General features: G+C 42.0%; 1 protein-coding gene across 3 annotated transcripts; it reads right to left on the reverse strand.

Annotated features, from left to right (window-relative positions):
• Positions 1–716: 716 nt before the first annotated feature.
• On the reverse strand, positions 717–13,824 carry si:dkey-177p2.6 (SERTA domain-containing protein). 3 transcript variants are annotated; one of them, XM_029733346.1, is made up of 3 exons: positions 13,367–13,824; positions 12,084–12,218; positions 717–4,999 (listed from the first exon to the last, which is right to left on the reverse strand). In XM_029733346.1, exons 2-3 carry the CDS (start codon positions 12,107–12,109, stop codon positions 4,321–4,323), a joined length of 705 nt encoding a protein of 234 aa, XP_029589206.1. In that variant the 5' UTR covers positions 12,110–12,218; positions 13,367–13,824; the 3' UTR covers positions 717–4,320. The 3 variants fall into 3 exon arrangements, 2 of the variants coding, with proteins under 2 accessions (XP_029589206.1, XP_029589205.1); XM_029733345.1 differs by lacking the exon at positions 12,084–12,218 and having other exon boundaries at positions 13,367–13,823; XR_003871810.1 differs by lacking the exons at positions 717–4,999; positions 12,084–12,218 and adding an exon at positions 10,307–10,822 and having other exon boundaries at positions 13,367–13,506.
• Between the last annotated feature and the right edge of the window lie 7,519 nt (positions 13,825–21,343).

The raw sequence follows: 21,343 nt of genomic DNA on the forward strand, positions 1-21,343 counted from the left end.
GCCTTTCCTGTCCGTCAGCATATTCAACAGAATCTGCAATGTAGGATAAGCTTTCATACTTAATTTAGGGAAAACTGATTAAGGTTGTGTGGTGGGTCTTACATAAAGAGATAAGATGCAGATGTATTTATTTAACCTTTATTTAAATAGGTAAGTCAATTAATAACATTCTTATTTACAATGACTACTAAACCCTAACGATGCTGAGACAATTGTGCGCCGCCCTATGGGACTCCCAATCACGGCCAGTTGTGATACAGCCTGGAATCGAACCAGGGTCTGTAGTGACACCTCTAGCACTGAGATGCAGTGTCTTAGCTGCGCCACGCGGGAGCCCCAGATGGATCAGCATCTTGTATATGAACTAGACCTTTTGCATCCTCGCAAATATTGGCTTTATATCTGCCAAGATGCTTTACAACCATTACAACACTATCCCTATGATGAATTCCCTCCTTTTCTCAGTGGTTGCCTTTGATGAGGAAAACACTACTCCTGGTTTCATATTTGATTTAGATCTGACCACAAGGGGGCAGGCAGTCAGTCACTGACAAGTCTTGTTTTTCCCTGCTGCTCTGGCTGGCCTAATGATGCCAGGAAACTCCTGTTCCATTATCTTTTGTATTTTTCCTGATAACACAAGTGATATGATCAGCTTTTTAAGAGCCAACTATTGCACTGCACTGATATGGACAAAAATGAAGAAATCCAAGACATTCCTCTTTTGCATTTTATTCACTTACTGAATTGCTATAGTATTGCATAGAGTATAAAAACAAATGTTAGACATTTCTACTAAATATAGATCACCAACAAACACTCATATTGCACTTGGGACAAAAGTGATAATTCTGAAGCACTCTGGTTTTCAGTAGAATGTTTTTGAAAATAACTTGACTCCAGAAGGGTCACCCACACAAGTGGTAAAAACCCAAAAGATGTAAGAGATGGACTCCACCTCGTCCATTGTGTAATGCTCCAACTCTAGTAAGACCATTCCAAAAGTGAAGTGTTTGTCGACCTCTCAGTATTAAAAAGAGTCCTTTCTAACAAATAGATATTTGTGACATTGTTCTTTATCAAGAGAACTACATCAGTATTAGTTCACATTGGTTTGTCAACACCCTACAGAGTGCAACTCCTTGCAAACTGCAGAGAAGACATGAAAAAAGTCAATGGAACACTTAGGCTACTTAAAGATGTGCTATAACAGATCTTTATTTACTCCTTTCCACACTTCATTTTAAGCATTCGGACCGTTAGCTTAGGAGTCTGCCGAGCGAAAGTGGGATTGCAGTCCTTTCACGTTAGGTAAAAATCTCCAAAACATCTTCTAAGAACCAGAGGGCTAGTGAGTTACATAACTGGCCAGAATATTAGACAGGCCATCACGTTAGCCTATTCCATTGCTCAATCCAGGGATATTGATTGGTTATACAAACGTACATGTACCACTTGTACTGCCAATTTCATATTTTGGTTAAACTTCGCAAAGTGTCTGCAGGCTGAAAACAGTGTGAAAAGCTGCCAGTTTTAAAACTGCCTGATCCATAGTATTCTTCATCTAGACTTTGTTAGAATCCCATCGTAGACACGAAAAAGGTAGGCCCAGTTACATCTAAAATATCAATCTCTTCATGATCCGCAACAAATATTTACAGACAGGTTTTCACAATACTACCTCTTAGATGAAAATAAAATGGGTCCTGAACTCTGCTACAAAACCCCCAGACCAGTTACTTAAATAAATGCAATATATTATCTCAATGCGGTCATCAAAATAAACAATCACACAGGAAAATGTATAAATACAAATATGTACAAGAAAAAGCTTACAAAGCTTAGAAATTCTCAACTCATTCGATGCACAGCTCTCAGCAGTGAGTAGGGAGGGCCCACTGAAGAATGCAGATGGTGTGATAAATAAGCCTCCTTGGTTTTATTGTACCATGTGTTATGATGTTCAGGGTAGGCCGAGTCCGTCCTTAGGGTGGGGTCTGTGTGCAGTCGTGCCGGGGTTTTTGAAGGACGGGAGGGGTCTGTGTGTCAACGGCAGAGCATCAACACCAGGGACTTGTTTACTTTGAGAGCTTCACCAGAGTGCCGGGAGCCTGTGTCCCAATCTCTTATCTAAAAATCAGCCTATTTCAGAATATGTGGATCAATGCAGACACAAGATAATTCCGTTTTAGTCACATGATCCATGATAAATTGTGGATACGGGTAGATATACGGTGTTGAACTAACGGACAACAGAAGTTTGTCAAATTGTGCAAACCCTTGGTTATAAACAGTGAAAAGAGCCAAGGAAGGGAACACATACCACAGTGAGAAAAGGAACTGCATCTAGCTGCTTACATTTGTTATTCACTTTCATACAGGCTGACAAAGCCCCTCCCTCAGCATTCTTATTGGCTGACAGAAGAAGGGGGCCCCTTTTGGGGGACAGAGCTTGGCATACACAGAGACACACACATACCAGCTGTTGTGAAACTGTGTAGCTTTTTCCACAAGCAAGGGTCTCCACATGATGAGCTACTGCCCCCCCCCCCTCCCTCCCTCCCTCTCTCCAGTCTCAGGGGAAAACAGCCTGCAAGCAATACAGGACAGTCCCTCAGCACAGGTATGACCCTTAGACAGAAGGAGCTAAGAGTTAGTGGGGATGTCCCATCAGCGCCTTAAGAGTTATGGCATCCTGTAACTTTTGGAATGGCTCTAGCTGGCAACCCTTTTGTTACGCAACTCCTTTCACTACCTACACATGTAGGATCGGAATTTGCGCCAGTTTGCGACAGCAGCAAAATAATCCTGCGTCAACAAGAAATGTGAATTATAATTAATGGACATTTTTGTAGGAGTTGATACTTAAGGGAAAATCAAGTCTGAAATTCCAAAGTGGAAATTAAATATCAGAAGCCTTTTTAAACCCCAAATACAATACACATTTCCTGCATTGCAGGAAAGTTATCCTGAAACAGAGAGAGATCAAATTAAGATCCTACATCTGTATCCATGACTTGCATTTTCTTGGGAGTAGAGTCCAACCCCGCAGTCTGTTGTAAGAGAAAAGGCGATTCCGAGAGAACAAAATGTTGGATGAGGATTCTACCGGATGGCTGACGGTTTCACTCAACATTAGGACACCGTAGTCTCGACCATAGCACGAGGCACCGACATCCAAGGTCTACTTTTTTGCAGTGTCAGTCCAGTCTTAGGCGAGGGGAGTGTGAAGGGTTAAAAGCAGATGTGCCCACACCTGGCAGAATGGCTTCTTTTCAGGACTGAGTACCACATCAAAAATAAATTAGAGAAATAACTCACAGGTTGTCGCCTTTTCATAGGCTAGTGTCCATGTGCGGGGCCACAGTGGGCAGTTCCACCATCACCAGTCTTCATCCTCCGTTATAGGCACTATGTTCTTTAGAGGGATACGACGGCATCTGCATTTTTCTTACAACCGTTAGTGGGGGGGAAAAAATACATAGTACTCAAATTGTACAGTTCTTCAATGAGACAAACCACGAAATGCTGAAATGCATGCATTTTCTATTCTAGAGTCTAACAAAAACACACTGATCATTCCAAGTAATCAACGCAATATCCTCAAGATTCTCAAAACAAATATTCATTAAAATCTAGTGCTGATTATTTTGTTGTCCGCTACCATCTGATTAAAATGACCAAAATGGATGGACAAGGCATCAGTGTAACATGGAATTATCGGCTATGTTTTGAGTTTCATATCGGCAGGAAGGCATTCTTTCTGGTGTTAAATCTGCATTATTGACAATAACCAGTTTTCTACGTTAAAGGAACAAGACCAATCGAAATACAAAATTAGTGAAGTGGCGAGTTCATGAATCTCTTTGAATAGTGAGACAGAGCTCTTAGTTTTAGAGAGAGGTAGTGAGTATTGAATAAGTCCTATCTCATTCATTCTTGATAAATTATTGTAATGCTCCAGAAATACTTAATGGAATCCACCCCCAATGTCCTTTTCATCACCTTGTTCCACAGGTTGTCATTCCTCCCCCCCGCGAAGAATGCACTGGTGAATAACCATCCAGTATAAATATGTCTCAATGGTAATACTTGTGTTTCTTGCTTTAAGTCCCTGCATATTCATTTCATCTTGCTATAGGAAAGAAGATGGCCTCAGCGGGCCACCAAAAATGTGCATTATCATACAGTAGAAGTGTATCAGGCAGGTATCCATCAGTCTTTTTGTATAAATATAACAAGTTCTTTGTATGAAAATAGAGACATAAAAAATCAAGTCATTCTTCCCACCCCCAGCTCATAAAATGTGGTGCCAATCAGTCAAGAGCGCACCAGGATCTCCATGATGTGGTCGAGGTCGTTGAGACACATTTGCAGAGTGCTGCTGGAGGTGGTGCAGGTGGAGAATGCTTTGAGGTTATAGTCATTCCCCAAGGAGGCTCCGCTGCTCCCTCTAGGAGGGGGGCAGGGCAGAACAGAGAAGTCTGACGGGTCGTACATGGATGTGTCAATGTCCTCAAAAATGTCGTCCAGCTGCAGGTCCGACAGGTAGCTGGTGGAGTTGGTGATTTCAAAGGATCCAAACAGCAGATCCGGCGACTTGCCGCCGTCCTCCGACCCCGGTCCCTTGGGGAGCTCTGTGCAGGTTGACTGAGCGTCGTCGTCACACGGCAGTGAGGATGAGAGCGCGGCCACTGGGGTGGAGGTACAGTCCGAGGGCACGGGCGGCAGATCCGGGGAGTAGCGCGGTGTGGCGGGGGCTGGAGGGGCTGACTCCGGATGCGGGTCTCCCTCCTGCCTCATCTCCCGTTGAATCTGGCGCAGAGTGTTAGCCAGCAGCACCGAGCGGTGCAGGCTGGGTTCAGCTCGGCGCTGGCAACTCTGGAGTTTATCCAGGCACAGGTCCAGCACCAGCTGCCTCTGCTGGGGGTAGGGCAGGTCCAGCATCTGATCCTCACAGTCACTAAGCTTACGTTTCACCCCACGGCCCACCATGTACCTGTAGAGGGAAAAGGAAGAAAAGGATGTTAGAGAAGAGGAAGCTCCCTTTTTCCTGCTTCAGGAACAATTAAACTAAGTCAATTAAAACTAAGCAGAACAGACCCAGCTGCTAATGCAATGATGCCTATGGGAGAGCCACCTCTTAAGCAGACTGGAATTGTGACAATTCTTTCTCCAATGGTCTTTGGTTTGAGTGGGACATCTTTATTTAACCACCATCTTTGGTTAGACAGTCTAGTCCACTGAGATAAAACAATAACTAACGAAATTAGAGTTAATGAAAATGTACACTTAATCCAGTATGAACTAAAATAAAACTTTTTTTAAAATCACAATTTCTACAGTACAACAGCATGTCAAATGTAAAACTAACAATGACTCAATAATCCATGCCGTCTAGGAATGCTATAAAGTCCAAAAGTTAAGGGCAGAGTTAAAGTTGTCTGTCAGAACTATTACAATGTCAAAGAACTTTTAATCCGTCTGTCTGCATATTTCAAGAAATAGCATGAGGGTGCAGTGAGATACCCGATGGGTTTGACAATACTTCTCATATCAACTTTGAAAAAAACACTTAAAACTGGAAAATCAAACCAATCCTCAATTTTTGACAACAGAAAGGTCAAATGCTTTATCTAAAATGTTGAAAGTGTGTGGGGTGAAGGAGAGAAACAAAATGGTGCAATTTGAGGCCATGTGGCAGAGAGTGATGCAGGAGCTGGAGATGGGATTGTGAACATTTGGGTCTGAACAGATGTGATGTCGTTGATGTTTGTGTGTGTTTTGTAGTGTTTGAATATTTTTTTTTTCATACAAAAATAACTAAAGACTGCGACCATTGATTTCAATATGATCTACTCACGTTAGCATATACCGATTCATGGACCGTTTATATCTGAAAGTAAATCAGACCCCTTGACTTCCACTTTGTTACGTTACAGCCTTATTCTAAAATTGATTAAATAGTGTTCCCCCCCCTCAATCTACACACAATACCCCATAATGACAAAGTAAAAACTGTTTTTTAGAAATGTTTGCAAATGTATAAAAAAAAAAAAATTAATTCTCACATTTACGTAAGTATTCAGACCCTTTACTCAGTACTTCGCTGAAAAACCTTTGGCAGCGATTACAGCCTCGATTCTTCTTGGGTATAATGCTACAAGCTTGGCACACCTGTATTAGAGGAGTTTCTCCCATTCTGCCCTGCAGATCCACTCAAGTTCTGTCAAGGTGGGATGGGGAGCTTTGCTGCACAGCTATTTTCAGGTCGATAACAGATGTTCGATCGGGTTCAAGTCCCGGCTGGCTGGGCCACTAAAGGACATTCAGAGATTCCTGTGTTGTCTTGGCTGTGTGCTTAGGGTCGTTGTCCTGTTGGAGGATAAACCTTCACCCCAGTCTGAGGTCCTGAGAACTCTGGAGCAGGTTTTCAACAAGGATCTCTGTACTTTGCTCTGTTAATCTTTCCCCTCAATCCTGACTAGTATCCCAGACCCTGCCACTGAAGAAAATACCTACAGCATAATGCTGCCCCCACCATGCTTCACCGTTGGGATGGTGACAGTTTTCCTCCAGACGTGACACTTGGCATACAGGCCAAAGAGATCAATCTTGGTTTCATCAGACCAGAGAATCTTTTTTCTCATGGTCTGATAGTCCTTTAGGTGCCTTTTGGCAAACTCCAAGTGGGCTGTCATGTGCCTTTTACTGAAGCGTGGGGCTTCAGTCTGGCCACTCTACCATACAGGCCTGATTGGTGGAGTGCAGCAGAAATGGTTGTTCTTCTGGAAGGTTCTCCCATCTTCACAGAGGAACTCTGTCAGAGTGACCATTGGGTTCTTGGTCACCTCATGATTACTCCATTTGGCTGGGTGGCCAGCTCCAGGAAGTCTTGGTGGTTCCAAACTTCTTCAAATTTTTAAGAATGATGGAGGCCACTGTTCTTGGTACCCTTCCCCCTGTGCCTCGACACATTTCTGTCTCGGAGCGCTACGGACAATTTCTTCGACCTTAATGGCTTGGTTTTTGCTCTGACATGGACAGTCAACTGTGGGACCTTATTTAGACAGGTGTGTGCCTTTCCAAATCATGTCCAATCAATTGAATTTACCACACAGGTGGACTCCAAGGATGATCAATGGAAACAGGATGCAACAGAACTCAATTGAGTCTCATAGTAAAGGGTCTGAATACTTACGTAAATAAGGTGTGTTTTAAATGTTTTATACATTTGCGAACATTTCTAAAAACCTGTTTTCACTTGGTCATCATGTCTAGATAATTAAATACATTTTAGAATAAGGCTGTAACGAAACCAAATGTGGAAAAAGGGGTCTGAATACTTTACGAATGCACTGTATATTGCTGTAACCCTGTCCATTCCACAGGGATGATGGAAAAACCCTGTTGGCTATAGTGGTTGCTGCAGCATGAACGAGAGAGCTGTGGCGCTAGCTAGCGCTGCACGTAGGTCACATGGCCCGCTCGTCTCAGGGGGAATGAGGCAGTGTTGGGAGTATGGTGCTAGACTTGCTAGTCACCATGACGATCCATATCCATCTATCCTGCCCGAGTGTCAGCCCAAGAGCATGTCTGAGGACGGAGCGCTGGCTGACAGAGCGGTCCACATCACGTCACATCTCCTTTCACTCTATTTGCACAATGAGCAGAATCACCACACACAGGTTGGGTAAATGGCAGAAGTAAAACACTGGGACAACCATTTGATTTGCCGTATCTCCTACTGTCTGTGTACACTGTATAATAATTACAGCTATTACAGGAGCTACCTCTGCAGTGATTCCTTGATCACAGCATGCTGCCAATATGATGAGCTCTCCGCTCTCCCTCTGTTCCTGGAGCACCGCCTCTCTTCCAATCAGTGTGTGGTGTTGGCGCTGAGGGGGCGTCGACAGGAAGCCGGGCTGTAGCAGCCTACTCCGTGCTGTAGGCGGTTCTGCATTCACAACTGATCCATCACTTGGATGTCTGGTTGCATGCAGCCTCCGCAGGTCTCAGTGCACACTGGTCTCCTCTACAGCAGAGGCAGCAGCAATGGGAATGACTGACTGAGGATAGTGTGGCAAGGAATGCCATTGCACAACATAAGTATGCTCTTTTTAATAAAGTCAATAGTGAACTTAAAAGACGAGTAACAAATGAAGAATAGCTGGTATTCAAATACGTTTTATGTACTGCCGTCTTCTAATCTAAACGTATAATTTTCCACCTTCAGGGTGCTGTACTGTGCAGTGTTGCTTCAACGTTTGTGTGTGGAGGCAGTGGTCCAATTACACGTCTGAGGCCAGTGGTTACATAACTGCATACGCCACCACAAAGAGCAGTGCTCCTTACAAACCTGCCCTATATGCTAGGTGTTCACAAAACAGTCATAGGCTGAGGAATAGATTATAGCTCTGTGATTTTGAGGTATCTGAAAGACATAGGCTACACTGTAAACATGGGTGGTGAAACTGAAGTCTGCAGCCTGTGTCTGGCAGCAAAAAAAGTATATAAATGGAATGAGTCCAACAAATCGTATCAATGATGTCTCTGCCCAATTAATTCAATCCTGTGATTTTTGCAGTGAAAACAAGACGGAGAAAGGCAGCGTCCCAGTGTGGATTACACCCAAGCTCCTGGGTGATAAATGTGATGTTAACTGGACCGCTAACTTGTTCCAACGCATTAAATCAAATTTGAAAAACAAACTTACTCCATTAAAATTCCCTAGCACTACACGGTTGTAACGTGGATTTTCATTTGCAGATAAAAACCTGTGGCTTGGACTCTGAGCAGAGCAATAGCTAGCTGTGCCTCTCATATGTAAGCAGTTGAGGCAGTGAGCTATTCTTTATACAGGGCCTCTGTATAAAGCCAGTTTCACCACAGCCTACTTACCATGGCAACAGTACCGGATGAGAGGCCCAGAGCTAGAGACCGAGACTAGACCGGATTGTGCACAAATGATGCATAGGCCTAGATTCAGAGAGAGGACTGTTGGAGCGGAGATATTGGCAGTGCAGCATCAGGGAATTTTAAGTAAACCCTTCACAGTTCAGCGTTGTGAAAATATAACGGGACATAAGGATATCCTCTAAACCATGTGTAAACTCATACCACGGAGGAACCACTGTCTGCAGGTTTACTCCTCCCTTGTACTTTATTGATGAATCAGTAAGGAACTCCCATCTCCTGGTTGTCTAAGTCCTAATTGAAAGGAAAAACTAAAAACCATCAGACACTGGAATGAGTTTGACACCCCTACTCTGAGGCCTTCATTTTAATCTGTTGCAGACTTTGGCCAAATGACTAAATGCTTCTTTCAGATTATTTTTTGCTCCTGTGCTGACTGTGCTCTGGACATTAACCTAACGTAGCAGGCGTAAAAACCTGAAACTACACTGAACAAAAATAAACACACATGGAACAATTTCAATGATTTTACTGAGTTACAGTTCATATGAGGAAATTGGTTAATTCAAATGAATTCATTAGGTCCTAATCTATGGATTTCACATGACTGGGAATACAGATATTAATCTGTTGGTCACAGATACAGTACCTTAAAAAAAGGAAGGGGCATGGATCAGAAAACCAGTCAGTATCTGACGTGACCACCATTTGCCTCATGCAGCGCGACATTTCCTTCGCATAGAGTTGATCAGGCAGTTGATTGTGGCCTGTGGAATGTTGTTCCACTTCTCAATTGCTGTAAGAAGTTGCTAGATATTGGCGGGAACTGGTACACTTGTCGTACACTGATCCAGAGCACCCCAAACATGCTCAATGGGTGACATGTCTGTAAGTATGCAGGTCATGGAAGAACTGACATTTTCAGCTTCCAGGAATTGTGTACAAATCCTTGCGACGGGCCCGCGCATTATCACGCTGAAATATGAGGGGATGGCGGCGGATTAATGGCACGACAATGGGCTTCAAGGTCTTGTCACGGTATCTCTGTGCACTCAAATTGACATTGATAAAACACAAATTGTTCGCCATCCGTAGCTTATGCATGCCCACACCATAACCCCACCATGGGGCACTCTGTTCACAATGTTGATATCAGCAAACCGCTTGACCACACGTCGTCTGTGGTTGTGAAACCGGTTGGACATACTGCCAAATTATCTAAAATATTGGAGGCGGCTTATTATAATCAAATTTTCATTTCTTTATCTGGCTACAATTGCGATGGACATTCCTGCAGTGAGCATGTCAATTGCCTGCTTGGCAAAGCAGAAATGCTCACTAACAGGGAAGTTAACAAATATGTGCACAAAATTTGAGAGAAATAAGCTTCTTGAGCACATGAAAAATTTCGGGGATATTTTATTTCAGCTCATGAAACATAGGACCAACACTTTACATGTTGCGTTTATACTTTTGTTCAGTGTAGATCCCCTACATACTGGTATTGACAAGAAAATAAAAACGTCTGGGGAGGTTCTCTTCTGCACGGTTCAACTAATCCAGTAAATGTGGAGGAGGAGTTAAGATGGAGTTTTGCCTTGTTTAACGTCCAAAAGAGGAAGTCGCATCACAGGCTCTTTCCATTTCCCCTGAAAACCGGATGTTCCGGTTGTTGGGGACTCGGCAGAAACTAGGACCTTGAAGACCAGCGTTTCCCCAAACTCTGTCCTGGGGACCGCAAGGGGTGCATGTTTTGGTTGTTGCCCTAGCAACACACAGCTGATTCAAGTTATCAAAGCTTGATGATTAGTTGAGTCAGCTGTGAAGTGCCAGTGCAAAAACCAAAACGAGCACTCCCTGGGGTCCCCAGGACGAGAATTGGAAACCCTGTTGTAGACCCTGGCTGTTGAAGAAAAGATTCAAAAGATTCAGTGTGGACAGGTAAACTAGCAACTAAATCTAGTAAATCATATCCAATTTAATTGGTCTTGTAGACAGTGTATTTTTCAGTTATCACGGGTGCAGAGAAATGCTTAAGTTCCTAGCTCCAGTAATACCTAACACGTAAATCCCAAAAAGAAAAACAAATTAACAAACAGAAATATTAGAACAAGCCATGTCAGAGTCCGGAATATAAATATGTATATAATGGTGTGTATAGACATTATGGACAGTATATGAATAGAAAACGTGTGTGTATAGCAGTAGTTATATCAGATGAGCCATGACTAGAATACAGTATGTACATATATGAAGTGAGTAAAACACAGTATGTAAACATTAGTGACCAGTGTTCAATGACTATGTACATAAATAGGGAGGCAGTCTAAGGTATAGGTTGAGTACCGGGTGGTAGTCGGCTTGTAACAGTGACTAAAGATTTGATAATAGTTTTTGCCAGGGAGTTGATACACTACTGACAGTTCCACTCTCCTTAAATACTTTGTTTTTCATTTAGGTAAATTTGTGAAATGCGGGGGAGACGAGTAGGGGCTGTAGAGGCCGGAATGCTACCCAGGCAGGGGAATCATGTGCCAAGGGCACGACTGTCCCAAGCTTTATGGTACTTTCAAACAAGAAAAAATTATGGAGTAGGAAAACCCAGCCAAGTGAGCCAACTCAATAGTTTTCAATAAGATAATAAATTGGAGGACATAAGATTGAGTTAAAATGTAGAATATCCGTCAGAAAATGTGGAATGGTTGTAACTTGACGCAACAACGGACCAGTCAGCCAATTGTAAACGGAGAACAGCGTCTCTTGCCTCTTTTCTGCCCACTCTATGGACATCCCTGCGTCGGTGGCACATGAGTGAAGTCACGATTCTACACACTCACTCCCCCTCTCTCTCAGCCCTGGAGGCAACAGATATATGGCCAGGAGAGAGCGAGGAGGGGTAGGCTGTGGGCAAAAGTGGGAGGAGAAAGAAAAACGAGGAAGTGCAGTGGGGATAATGGCCGGGGAGTGGAAGGGAAGAGGAGGCGGAGACAACCATTGATAAGCAGAGTAGGATCAGAGTAATGAACAGCTAAGCGGACAGACAGCTCTGGCGGAAGTCTTTATATGGACAGATTTGTCACTGGGTGGCGGAACCACCCTGACAAATGAGTCACGTGCATTAGGTAACAGATTAGTCACTCTTCCAGACACGGAGAAGTCCTCACCTACTGATTTCATTGGGGTTGAGCATGTAGATCCAGTCGAGGGGAACTAACACTGCAACATCCTACCTACATTCTGAAGTGTCCGAGGAAATCACACACATTTGTGGCATTACCACTCTTCTCCTAGTAAATAACCTGGAGAAGATGTAACAAATATTGTCAAAAGTCGTTGATAATTGCTTGGTTGTATACATCATTAAGGACACTCATGGCACATGAATATGCTCACAGATTCTGAGTGTCGAAATAGAGCAAAAACAATATCCATTAATTGTAGTCTCATTTCAGAAAGGCCACTTCACTAGTACAGCATGAGACCTCTTATTACTGATATGCACAAGTCATGTCTGAACAACTGTAGAGGCTTTTCTGCATAATGTTGCATCTTCGCTAAATAAGATATATTCTGTCCGGCTCCTGTCACACCTCTTGCTTCAAGTCAGAGACAACAGTGTAGGGCAGAAACCTAAATTACATTTCGCCAAATCAAATTTTATGGCAAAAAAAAAAAAAAAAAAAAACATACTGGCTACGATTATCTGCAAGTGTCAGACATAACTACATGATGCACCAGCAGTCAGAATTGCAAAACCATTATGTTGAAGTGGCTCGTGTTAGCTAGATAACTCCACATTTCAGATGTGTCGGCCAACGTTGCTTGCTGGCGCTACCCCAGTTCACTTAGCTAGCCAAGTTCATCCCACATTACACAGCAGCAGCGCACACGAACTTCGTGAACTAACGTTAACGTTAGTTGTGAAAACTGAACAATCGCCTTGTCCCCGTTTCATAATGGCAAATACATTAACAACCGATTAACATAACTAGGAAGTCGCTCAATTTATAGTAACAGAGGCTAGCAATTCTGCTGCCAGTTATCGATTCAAACCATGTTCGTTTTGGTTCCCGATACAGCTCGCGCTAACGTTAGTTACCTATGGTCGGCGAAATGTGGTTAGTTAGCTAGCTACTGTTAGTTAATTTAGCTAGTTTAGTTATTCGACTAATGTTTCAGGTATAGATAGGATATATACTTGGCATTGGCATGTCTAAATCATATTTTTAAAGTTGTGTTTTTCTTATTGTGGAGGAAAATGAGAGGAAGTACACAGTAGCAGGCTAACTTGGCTAAAGACAAGTGGCTAGCTAGCTATGCTAACGTTAGCTAGGTTAGTTATGAAGTTTGTGGCAGAGTTAAACTGAGTTTTTTTTATTTTATTACGAACATCAACAAACGGTGTACTAAACCAAGTCAATTATATTGATTGGATAAAGTATATTACCTTGGAGAAGGGAGGGCATTTACATGTTGTTCAGGTCCTTTCACGGCACACTCCACATCCAAACGACACATTGAGGCAGTTCGAATTCTGCTTTTTCTTCTCACCGACGTCTCGTAGGATACAATATCCCGTTGGCCCATATCATGTTGTGTTGTACTAACTATCTAGTTAAATTTCTCGCCACAGCAAAGTAGGAAAACTGTGACCGACTGCTAAGAACTAAAATACATCTAGCTAGCAAGAATATACTGTTAGCTATGCTAACAGGCCGTATTATAAAATCCTCTGACTTTGAAAGTCGAAATATGCTTGCCAAAAGTATGGCCATTCCTGGACAAAGTCCTCTAATGCAGACATCGAACTAGCTATTAGCTAACTGAAGAACTACCGTTCAAAACTTTGGCTACAACATTGTGGAACCTACCCGAAAGAGGCTCAGCTGATTGATGGTCGTCAGGTGGGAGAACTTTGATTGGTCGAATGAAATTTCAGGCCCGCCTAGTAACTACGTCTGATTGGCAGAGTACACTTCCCCCTACCCCTGCCTTCTCGTTCTAATTAGCCGCCTTGCGCTCACATACTGGAAACGTGACCGAACGAAGGTACTGTACTAGCTGAAGAAGACGATTCAAATGGCATTTACGTTTTTGGCACAAAATAATAGCGATGAGCAAGATTGAGGAAAGATGTGTAATGCATTTGCCAATCTAAGGTTTTGAATCATTTTCACTTTTCCAGAATACAGTATCCTGCAGCCTTGCCAGGTGCAATCCACAAGAAATACATGCTCACATAACCAGTAGTGGCCAGGGAAAAGGTACGGGGATGGGTAATGGAGTACATCGTGTAAAGCGTTGTTCAGCATCAAAAACCGGACCTACGGTGCCCTCCAATAATATTGTCACCCTTGGTAAATATGAGCAAAACGGGCTGTGAAAAACATTTCTTTGTTGTTTATCCTCTTGGTCTTTCATTCAAAATATTCACAAAAATCTCATCTTTAATTGAAGTAAAATGATTGGAAAAAAGAGATGTGAAATAAATATTTTTCTCCCCCGAAACGTGTGCCACAATTATTGGCACCCCCATAAATTATGATGAGTAAAATCTAACTGAAGTATATTCCCATTCATATTTTATGTTTTTAAGTTCACCTGAGTGATTAGCGGTAAACAATGATTTCCTATTTCACTGGGGTATAAATATGAGGTGACACACAGGCCAAGTTCCCAAAGTAATCCATCACTATGGGAAAGACCCGAGAATACAGTAATGATGTTGGACAAAAGGTTGCTGAGCTGCACAAATCAGGAAATGGCTATAAGAAAATAGCTCAACGGTTGAAAATGCACATTTCCACTATCAGGACAATAATGAAGAAGTTTAAAGCAACTGGAGATGTTAACAATCAGCCTGGAAGAGGACGTGTGTCTATATTGACCCCACGCACAGTGAGGAGGATGGTTAGAGTGGCCAAAACATCTCCAAGGAACACAACTGGAGAATTGCAGACGTTAGTTGGGTCTTGGGGTCAGAATGTCTCCAAAACTACGATCAGATGGCACCTACATAACCACAAGTTGTTTGGGAGGGTTGCCATAAAAAAAAGCCTTTGCTGTCATCAAACAACAAACTCAAGCTCCTACAGTTTGCCAAACGTTACTGGAATTTTTAATGGAACCGGGTTCTATGGTCAGATTAGACCAAAATAGAGCTTTTTGGAAACAAACATCAGAGGTGGGTTTGATGTAGACAGAAAGATAGCCATGCAGAAAAGTCCCTCAACCCAACTGTGAAGTATGGTGGTGGATATTTGAAGTTGTGGCTGTGTTTTTCTTCTAAAGGCCCTTGACAAATTTTTAGGATACATGGTATCATGGACTCCATCAAACACCAGCAGATATTAAATAAAAACCAGACTCCCTCAGCTAGGAAGCTTAAACTGGGCCGTGGTAGGATCTTCCAGCAGGACAATGATCCAAAGCACACTCCAAAATCAACACAAAAATGGTTCCCTGACCACAATATCCAGGTTTTGCCATGGCCATCCCAGCCCCCTGTCCTAAACCCCATAGAAAACCTGTGGGATGAGCTGAAGAGGAGAGTCCACAAGTGTGGACCTCGGAATCTGAAGGATCTGGAGAGATTCTGTATGAGGAATGGTCTCAGATCCCTTGCCATGTGTTCTCCAACCTCATTACACATTATAGGAGAAGACTCAGACCTGTTATATTGGCAAAGGGAGGTTCCACAAAGTATTGAATGAAGGGGTGCCAATAATTGTGGCACACATATATTTGAGAATAATATTTGTTTTACGATAAGAATACATTTTTTTTCTTTCAATTATTTTACTTTAATTGAAGTTTAGATTTGTGAATATTTTGAATGAAAGACCAAGAGGATAAACAATATATATTTTTTCCACAGCCTGTTTTGCTCATATTTACCAAGGGTGTGTCACGGTTGACGTCGGTTAAGGAGGACCAAAACGCAGCAGGTATGTGTATGCTCATCTTGATGATTATTTATTTTCAAAATGAACATAAAAAAATAACAAAAACACGAGAACTAACGAACGAACAACAAACAGTCTGGCAAAGCCTAAGGCTCAACACAGAACAATCACCCACGAATCACAAACACACCCTAATATATGGGACTCTCAATCAAAGGCAGATAGACAACACCTGCCTTCAACTGAGAGTCCCAACCCCAATTAACCAAACATAGAAACACACACACTAGACTAACCATAGAATACATAAACATAGACCATCAACCAAAAACCCAGAAATACTAAATCAAACACCCTTTAAACAAACACACCACCCTGAACCACATAAAGCAAATACCCTCTGCCACGTCCTGACCAAACTACAATACTAATTAACCCTTATACTGGCCAGGACGTGACAGGGTGCCAATATTAGTGGAGGGCATTATAGGTATTTAGGAGCTTAAATAAAATATCCCAGAAATGTTCCATAACCACAAAAAGCTTATTTCTCTCAAATTTTGTGAACAGATTTGTTTACATCCCTATTAGTGAGCATTTATCTATTGCCAAGATAATTAATTAACCTGACAGGTGTGACATATCAAGAAGCTGATTAAACAGCATGATCATTACACAGGTGCACCTTTTGCTTGGGGCAATAAAAGCCCACTCAAAAATGTGCAGTTTTGTCACACAACACAATGCCACAGATGTCTAAAGTTTTGAGGTAGCATGCAATTGGCATGCTAACAGCAGGAATGTCCACCAGAGCTGTTGCCACAGAATTCATTTCTCTACCATAAGCCACCTCCAGCATCGTTTTAGAGAATTTGGCAGTACGTCCATCTGGCCTCACCTCATGTTTCAGCATGATAATTCACGGCCCCATGTTACAAGGATCTGTATATAATTCCTGGAAGCTGAAAATGTCCCAGTTCTTCCATGGCCTGCATACTTACAGATATGTCAACCATTGAGCATGTTTGAGATGCTCTGGATTGACGTGTTCGACAGCGCGTTCCAGGTCCCGCCAATGTCCTGAAACTTCGCACAGCCATTGAAGAGGAGTGGGACAACATTCCACAGGACACAATCAACAGCCTGATCAACTCTGTGTCACACTGCATGAGGCAAATGGTGGACACCAAATACTGACTGGTTTTCAGAAAAATGCCCCTAACTTTTCTTTAAGGTACTGTATCTGTGACCAACAGATGCATATCTGTGTTCCCAGTCATGTGAAATCCATAGATTAGGGCCTAATGAATATATTTAAATTGACTGATTTCCTTGTATGAACTGTAACCCAGTAAAATCATTGAAATTGTTACATTACATGTTGCGTTTATATTATTGACTCAAAAAAAGCACATCAATAATCTGACTGCTGATAGGGACTTATCACAGATGGAGGCCGTTTCCACTTGTAGAATCACAATGGGCAGTGATCAACAACGGAGAGAGGACTTGGCAACACGCTCTGGTTGGAAATGGCAGCGAGTAGTGTGGACAAAATGGAGGAAATGCAGAAAAGGTTGGAGAAAGAGATAGGTGAAGTCAAACTAGCCCGGTTCATTGGAAAAGGTAAATATTTTGTGGTAGCCAGGCTCAGCAAGGGAAGATTCTTCAAATGGAAAAGCTTAATGGGAAGAAGATTAAAAGCCATGTCCCTGGTGCGTATGCTAGGTTGAGGGGAGTCATTATTGGGATCCCAATATCTATGTCCATACGTGATATTAAAGAAAATGTGAAGGAAGGTAGAGGGATTGAGGCCAAAAGGATGATCAGTAGGAAAGAGTGTCAAAAAAGTGAAAGCTTATCAGTGCTGCTGAGGTTTGAGAAGGTTTTGCCTGGAAAAGTACAGATGGGATTCCTTAGTTTCAATGTCATAGCATTTGTCCCTTCCCCATTACAGTGTTTTAAATACCAAAGAATGGGACATGTAGCTAGCTGTTCAGTGTAAAGGAAAGAAAAGATGTGCCAAGTGTGGAGGGGAACATGATTATGGTGAACGTGGGAGCAATGTGAAGGTTAAGTGTTGTAATTGTGGGGGGGAACACAGTGCAGCATTTGGTGCATGCTAGGTGCAAAGAGAGGCTAGAGAGGCTCAGAGTTATAGAATCAGTCATGATGTATCATATGCAGAGGCTGTAAGACAGATCGGTGGAACTACAGTGCGGACTAATGGAGCTTCCATGGCTGCTCCTGTACTAAGTGGACCTACTGCCGGGGCTGGTGCTTCTGCTGCTCCTGGCATGGTTTTGAGACATGCTCAGAAATTTTGTGATCATGAATGTGCTGTGTCAAAGGACACATAGTGAATAAAGTTAACTTCATAGCTTTCATTGGTAAGATCATCAACACGACTCGGGTTGTGGAACGAAGAAATGTCAGGTTAAAGGTTATAGTGGATACAGCTAAATAGTTTTTTGGGGGTAACAGATGTTACTGTTCAAATGGTCGTTGACATGCTGAATAATCCTAAAGGTAGATTGTTTCAGCATGATATACAGTAGATACAGTTTTATGGATTGGGGGTCTTGGAAGGGTTTGGTAGAAATTAGTAGGGAGTATTATGATTTAAAAATAAAAAATGATAATGCTCCCTATAATACATTCAATTGTGCAATCGCCAATATACTATAGTAGAAGAAGTGGCCAACAACTTGACTTTGAGCCAATAAGACATGAACCTCCCCTTGGGGAAGCTGACAGGAGTGACAAGAAAAAGGAAACAAGAAGGCACTTTTCCGGACTAATCCACCCTCATCATCAGAATTGTTCTAACTAAACATTAAAGCTGCATAGTACATCTTTTTTTCTAGAGCAAGTCTTTAAATCTTTTACCTCTAGCTAAGGAGCTTTGTGCCTGAAGAAGGATTAGGTTTGATAATGTGCATTATATCTTATTAGTTAGCTAATGTTAGTTTGCTAACTGAGCAAGGCAGTGACACATACACTTAATATAAAATAAATGGGGTGGTAAGTGCAGCACAATGCACACAACACTAAATGCTTTACCAAACTAGCTATCTGGTCACTGTAGCTAGTAACATTATATGCCTGGAGCCGGCCCTTATCCTCATTGACTCTTGTTTTAAGTCACGTCCTCGTTCAAGGCATAGGCCTAATGGCACAGTCATGAAAAATCTTGGACTGATTCATGTAAATGCCAGAAGTATGATTTAGAAATGTTATTGTATTGTAACTCTGGCTTCTCAAACCAACGCAGATATTTAGATTATTACTGAATCTTAGCAAATAGAAGTCTATGCCGAATTCTGATGTGTCTCTCAGACTGGTTATAATATACAGTATTTCGATCTGACAGAGGTGGGGGTGTCGCCTTATTCGTAAAGAGCCATTTAAATGTTCTGTGTCCCTTTCCACCTCTGTCCCTAAGCAATTTGAAAGCCTAATCCTAAATGTGGGTCTTGGTAATAATGCCCCATTGACACTAGTGGGAATTTATCGCCCTCCCTCTGCTCCGCCTTGTTCTCAAAACAAATTGTTTGAATTACTGTCTGACTATGCTATGTCTGAATTATTAATATTGGGTGATCTTAATCTGGATTGGTTAATGCCAGTATCAGATAGGCTGAAAGGTATTTGTACTGAGCTAAATCTAACTCGCCTCAACTTTAAACACCCTGAAAAATCTACTCTTTTAGATATTATTCTAACAAATGGCCCTCGTAGGTATACTGCCAATGGAATTTTTGCTAATGAGCTCAGTGACCATAAGAGATGCTAAAATACCTAAATCCCGCCTACGCATTATTACAAAGATACATTTTAGGAATTTTAATCAGCAACATTTAATGTCTGATCTGGGGTTGTTTTACTGGGGGATTGTATCATCTATCTCTGACTCAGATCAGGCCCTTAAATGTTTTACTTCTCTGTTTAACACTGTTGCAGATAAGCATGCTCCGTATTAAAAACTAAGTGTAAACGATAGCTCAAACCCTTGGTTCACACATGAATTGTCTGAAAAATGACAGCAACGTAATTTTGCTTGGGCTAAGGTTAGATTGACTGATACTATGTCTGACTAGCAGTCTTTCAGACATTTGAGAAATACTGTAGATGTCTATCTCTGGTTAGAAAAGCAAAGTCAATATACTTCTTGAACTGTATCTGAGAATGGTGGGAATCCAGGGAACTTCTGGAAAGTAGTCAAAATTCAGAAACAAAACTCTCCCCCCTTATATTCACCGCGAAACAGACTTCAGAGAATGATGCACTCCCAGATACACATTCTCTACTTTGATTTCAACCATTTTATATCTATGATTTACTAAGTGCCTTGATAAAAATCGATGTAACCCCCCCTCACATGGGCTGATTCTCTTGATACCTTCTTAATGCAGCAGCTCTCTGCCCTACTTATTGCAGAATCATTAACCTATATTTTTTACTTGACAATTGTTTCTGGTGTTATCCCCAAGATCTGGAAAGTGGCTCGTCCTCCCGCTACACAAAGGAGGAAATCCTTCTCAATTAGATAACTACTGTCCATTTTCCAAGTAATCTTGCCTTTTCAAAGTTTCAGAATCCCTGGCCAACTGTCAGCTAATCAGTTTTTAATTTCTCATTCTATTCTAAATGTGCACCAGTCTGGTTTTAGACGTTGACATAGCACCTCAGCTGCTACGCTTGTTCTAATCTAGATGATGTGTTAAATTGCTTAGATCATAAAAAAACATTGTGCCGCCTTATTTATAGACTTTTCCACAGCCTTCGACACTGTTGACCATTGCATTCAAAGGCTGACTGAAATAGGCCTGGATCAGGCTTCTAGCAACCGGTTTGAGAAATACATATCTGTTAACTTGTAATATTCATCTGTATGCAGAAGACACTGGTATATATTCCATTGCCCCAACTGTTGACGAGGCTATGTTAGTGCTGCAATGTGACTTTGTTGCCTTACAGAAAGCCCTGGTTGGTTTAAGACATGTACATTTTTTTGTCATTTAACAGACACTCTTATCCAGAGTGATATACAGTAGTGAGCCCATACATTTTCATTCATACTGGTCCCCCATGGGAATCAAACCCACAACCCTGGCATTGCAAGTGTCATGCTCTACCAACTGAGCCACACAGGATTTACTTAATGCGGGCAAGACTAAATATCTGTTGTTCACTAATTCTCACAAAAATGTTTCAGATGGACATATTTATTCATTAGATGGTTCTCCCATTGATCGAGTTTCCGCCTTTAAATATCTGGGCATATTGATTGACAAAGATGTAATGTTTAAGAAACATATGGATGAGCTAGTTGAAAAGCTAAGATTTAAAGTGGGCTTTTTTTTTAAAGAAATAGATCTTGCCTCTCCGTAAATAGCAGGAAGCAGATTGTACAGTCAACTTTCCTGCCAGTTCTTGACTGTGGTGACACCATTTACCAGATTGCATGAGCCACTACTCTTAAACCTTTGGATGCCGTCTACCATAGCGCCCTTCGC

Source organism: Salmo trutta, chromosome 35 (genome assembly GCF_901001165.1).
Source record: "Salmo trutta chromosome 35, fSalTru1.1, whole genome shotgun sequence".
Classification (NCBI taxonomy): domain Eukaryota; kingdom Metazoa; phylum Chordata; class Actinopteri; order Salmoniformes; family Salmonidae; genus Salmo; species Salmo trutta.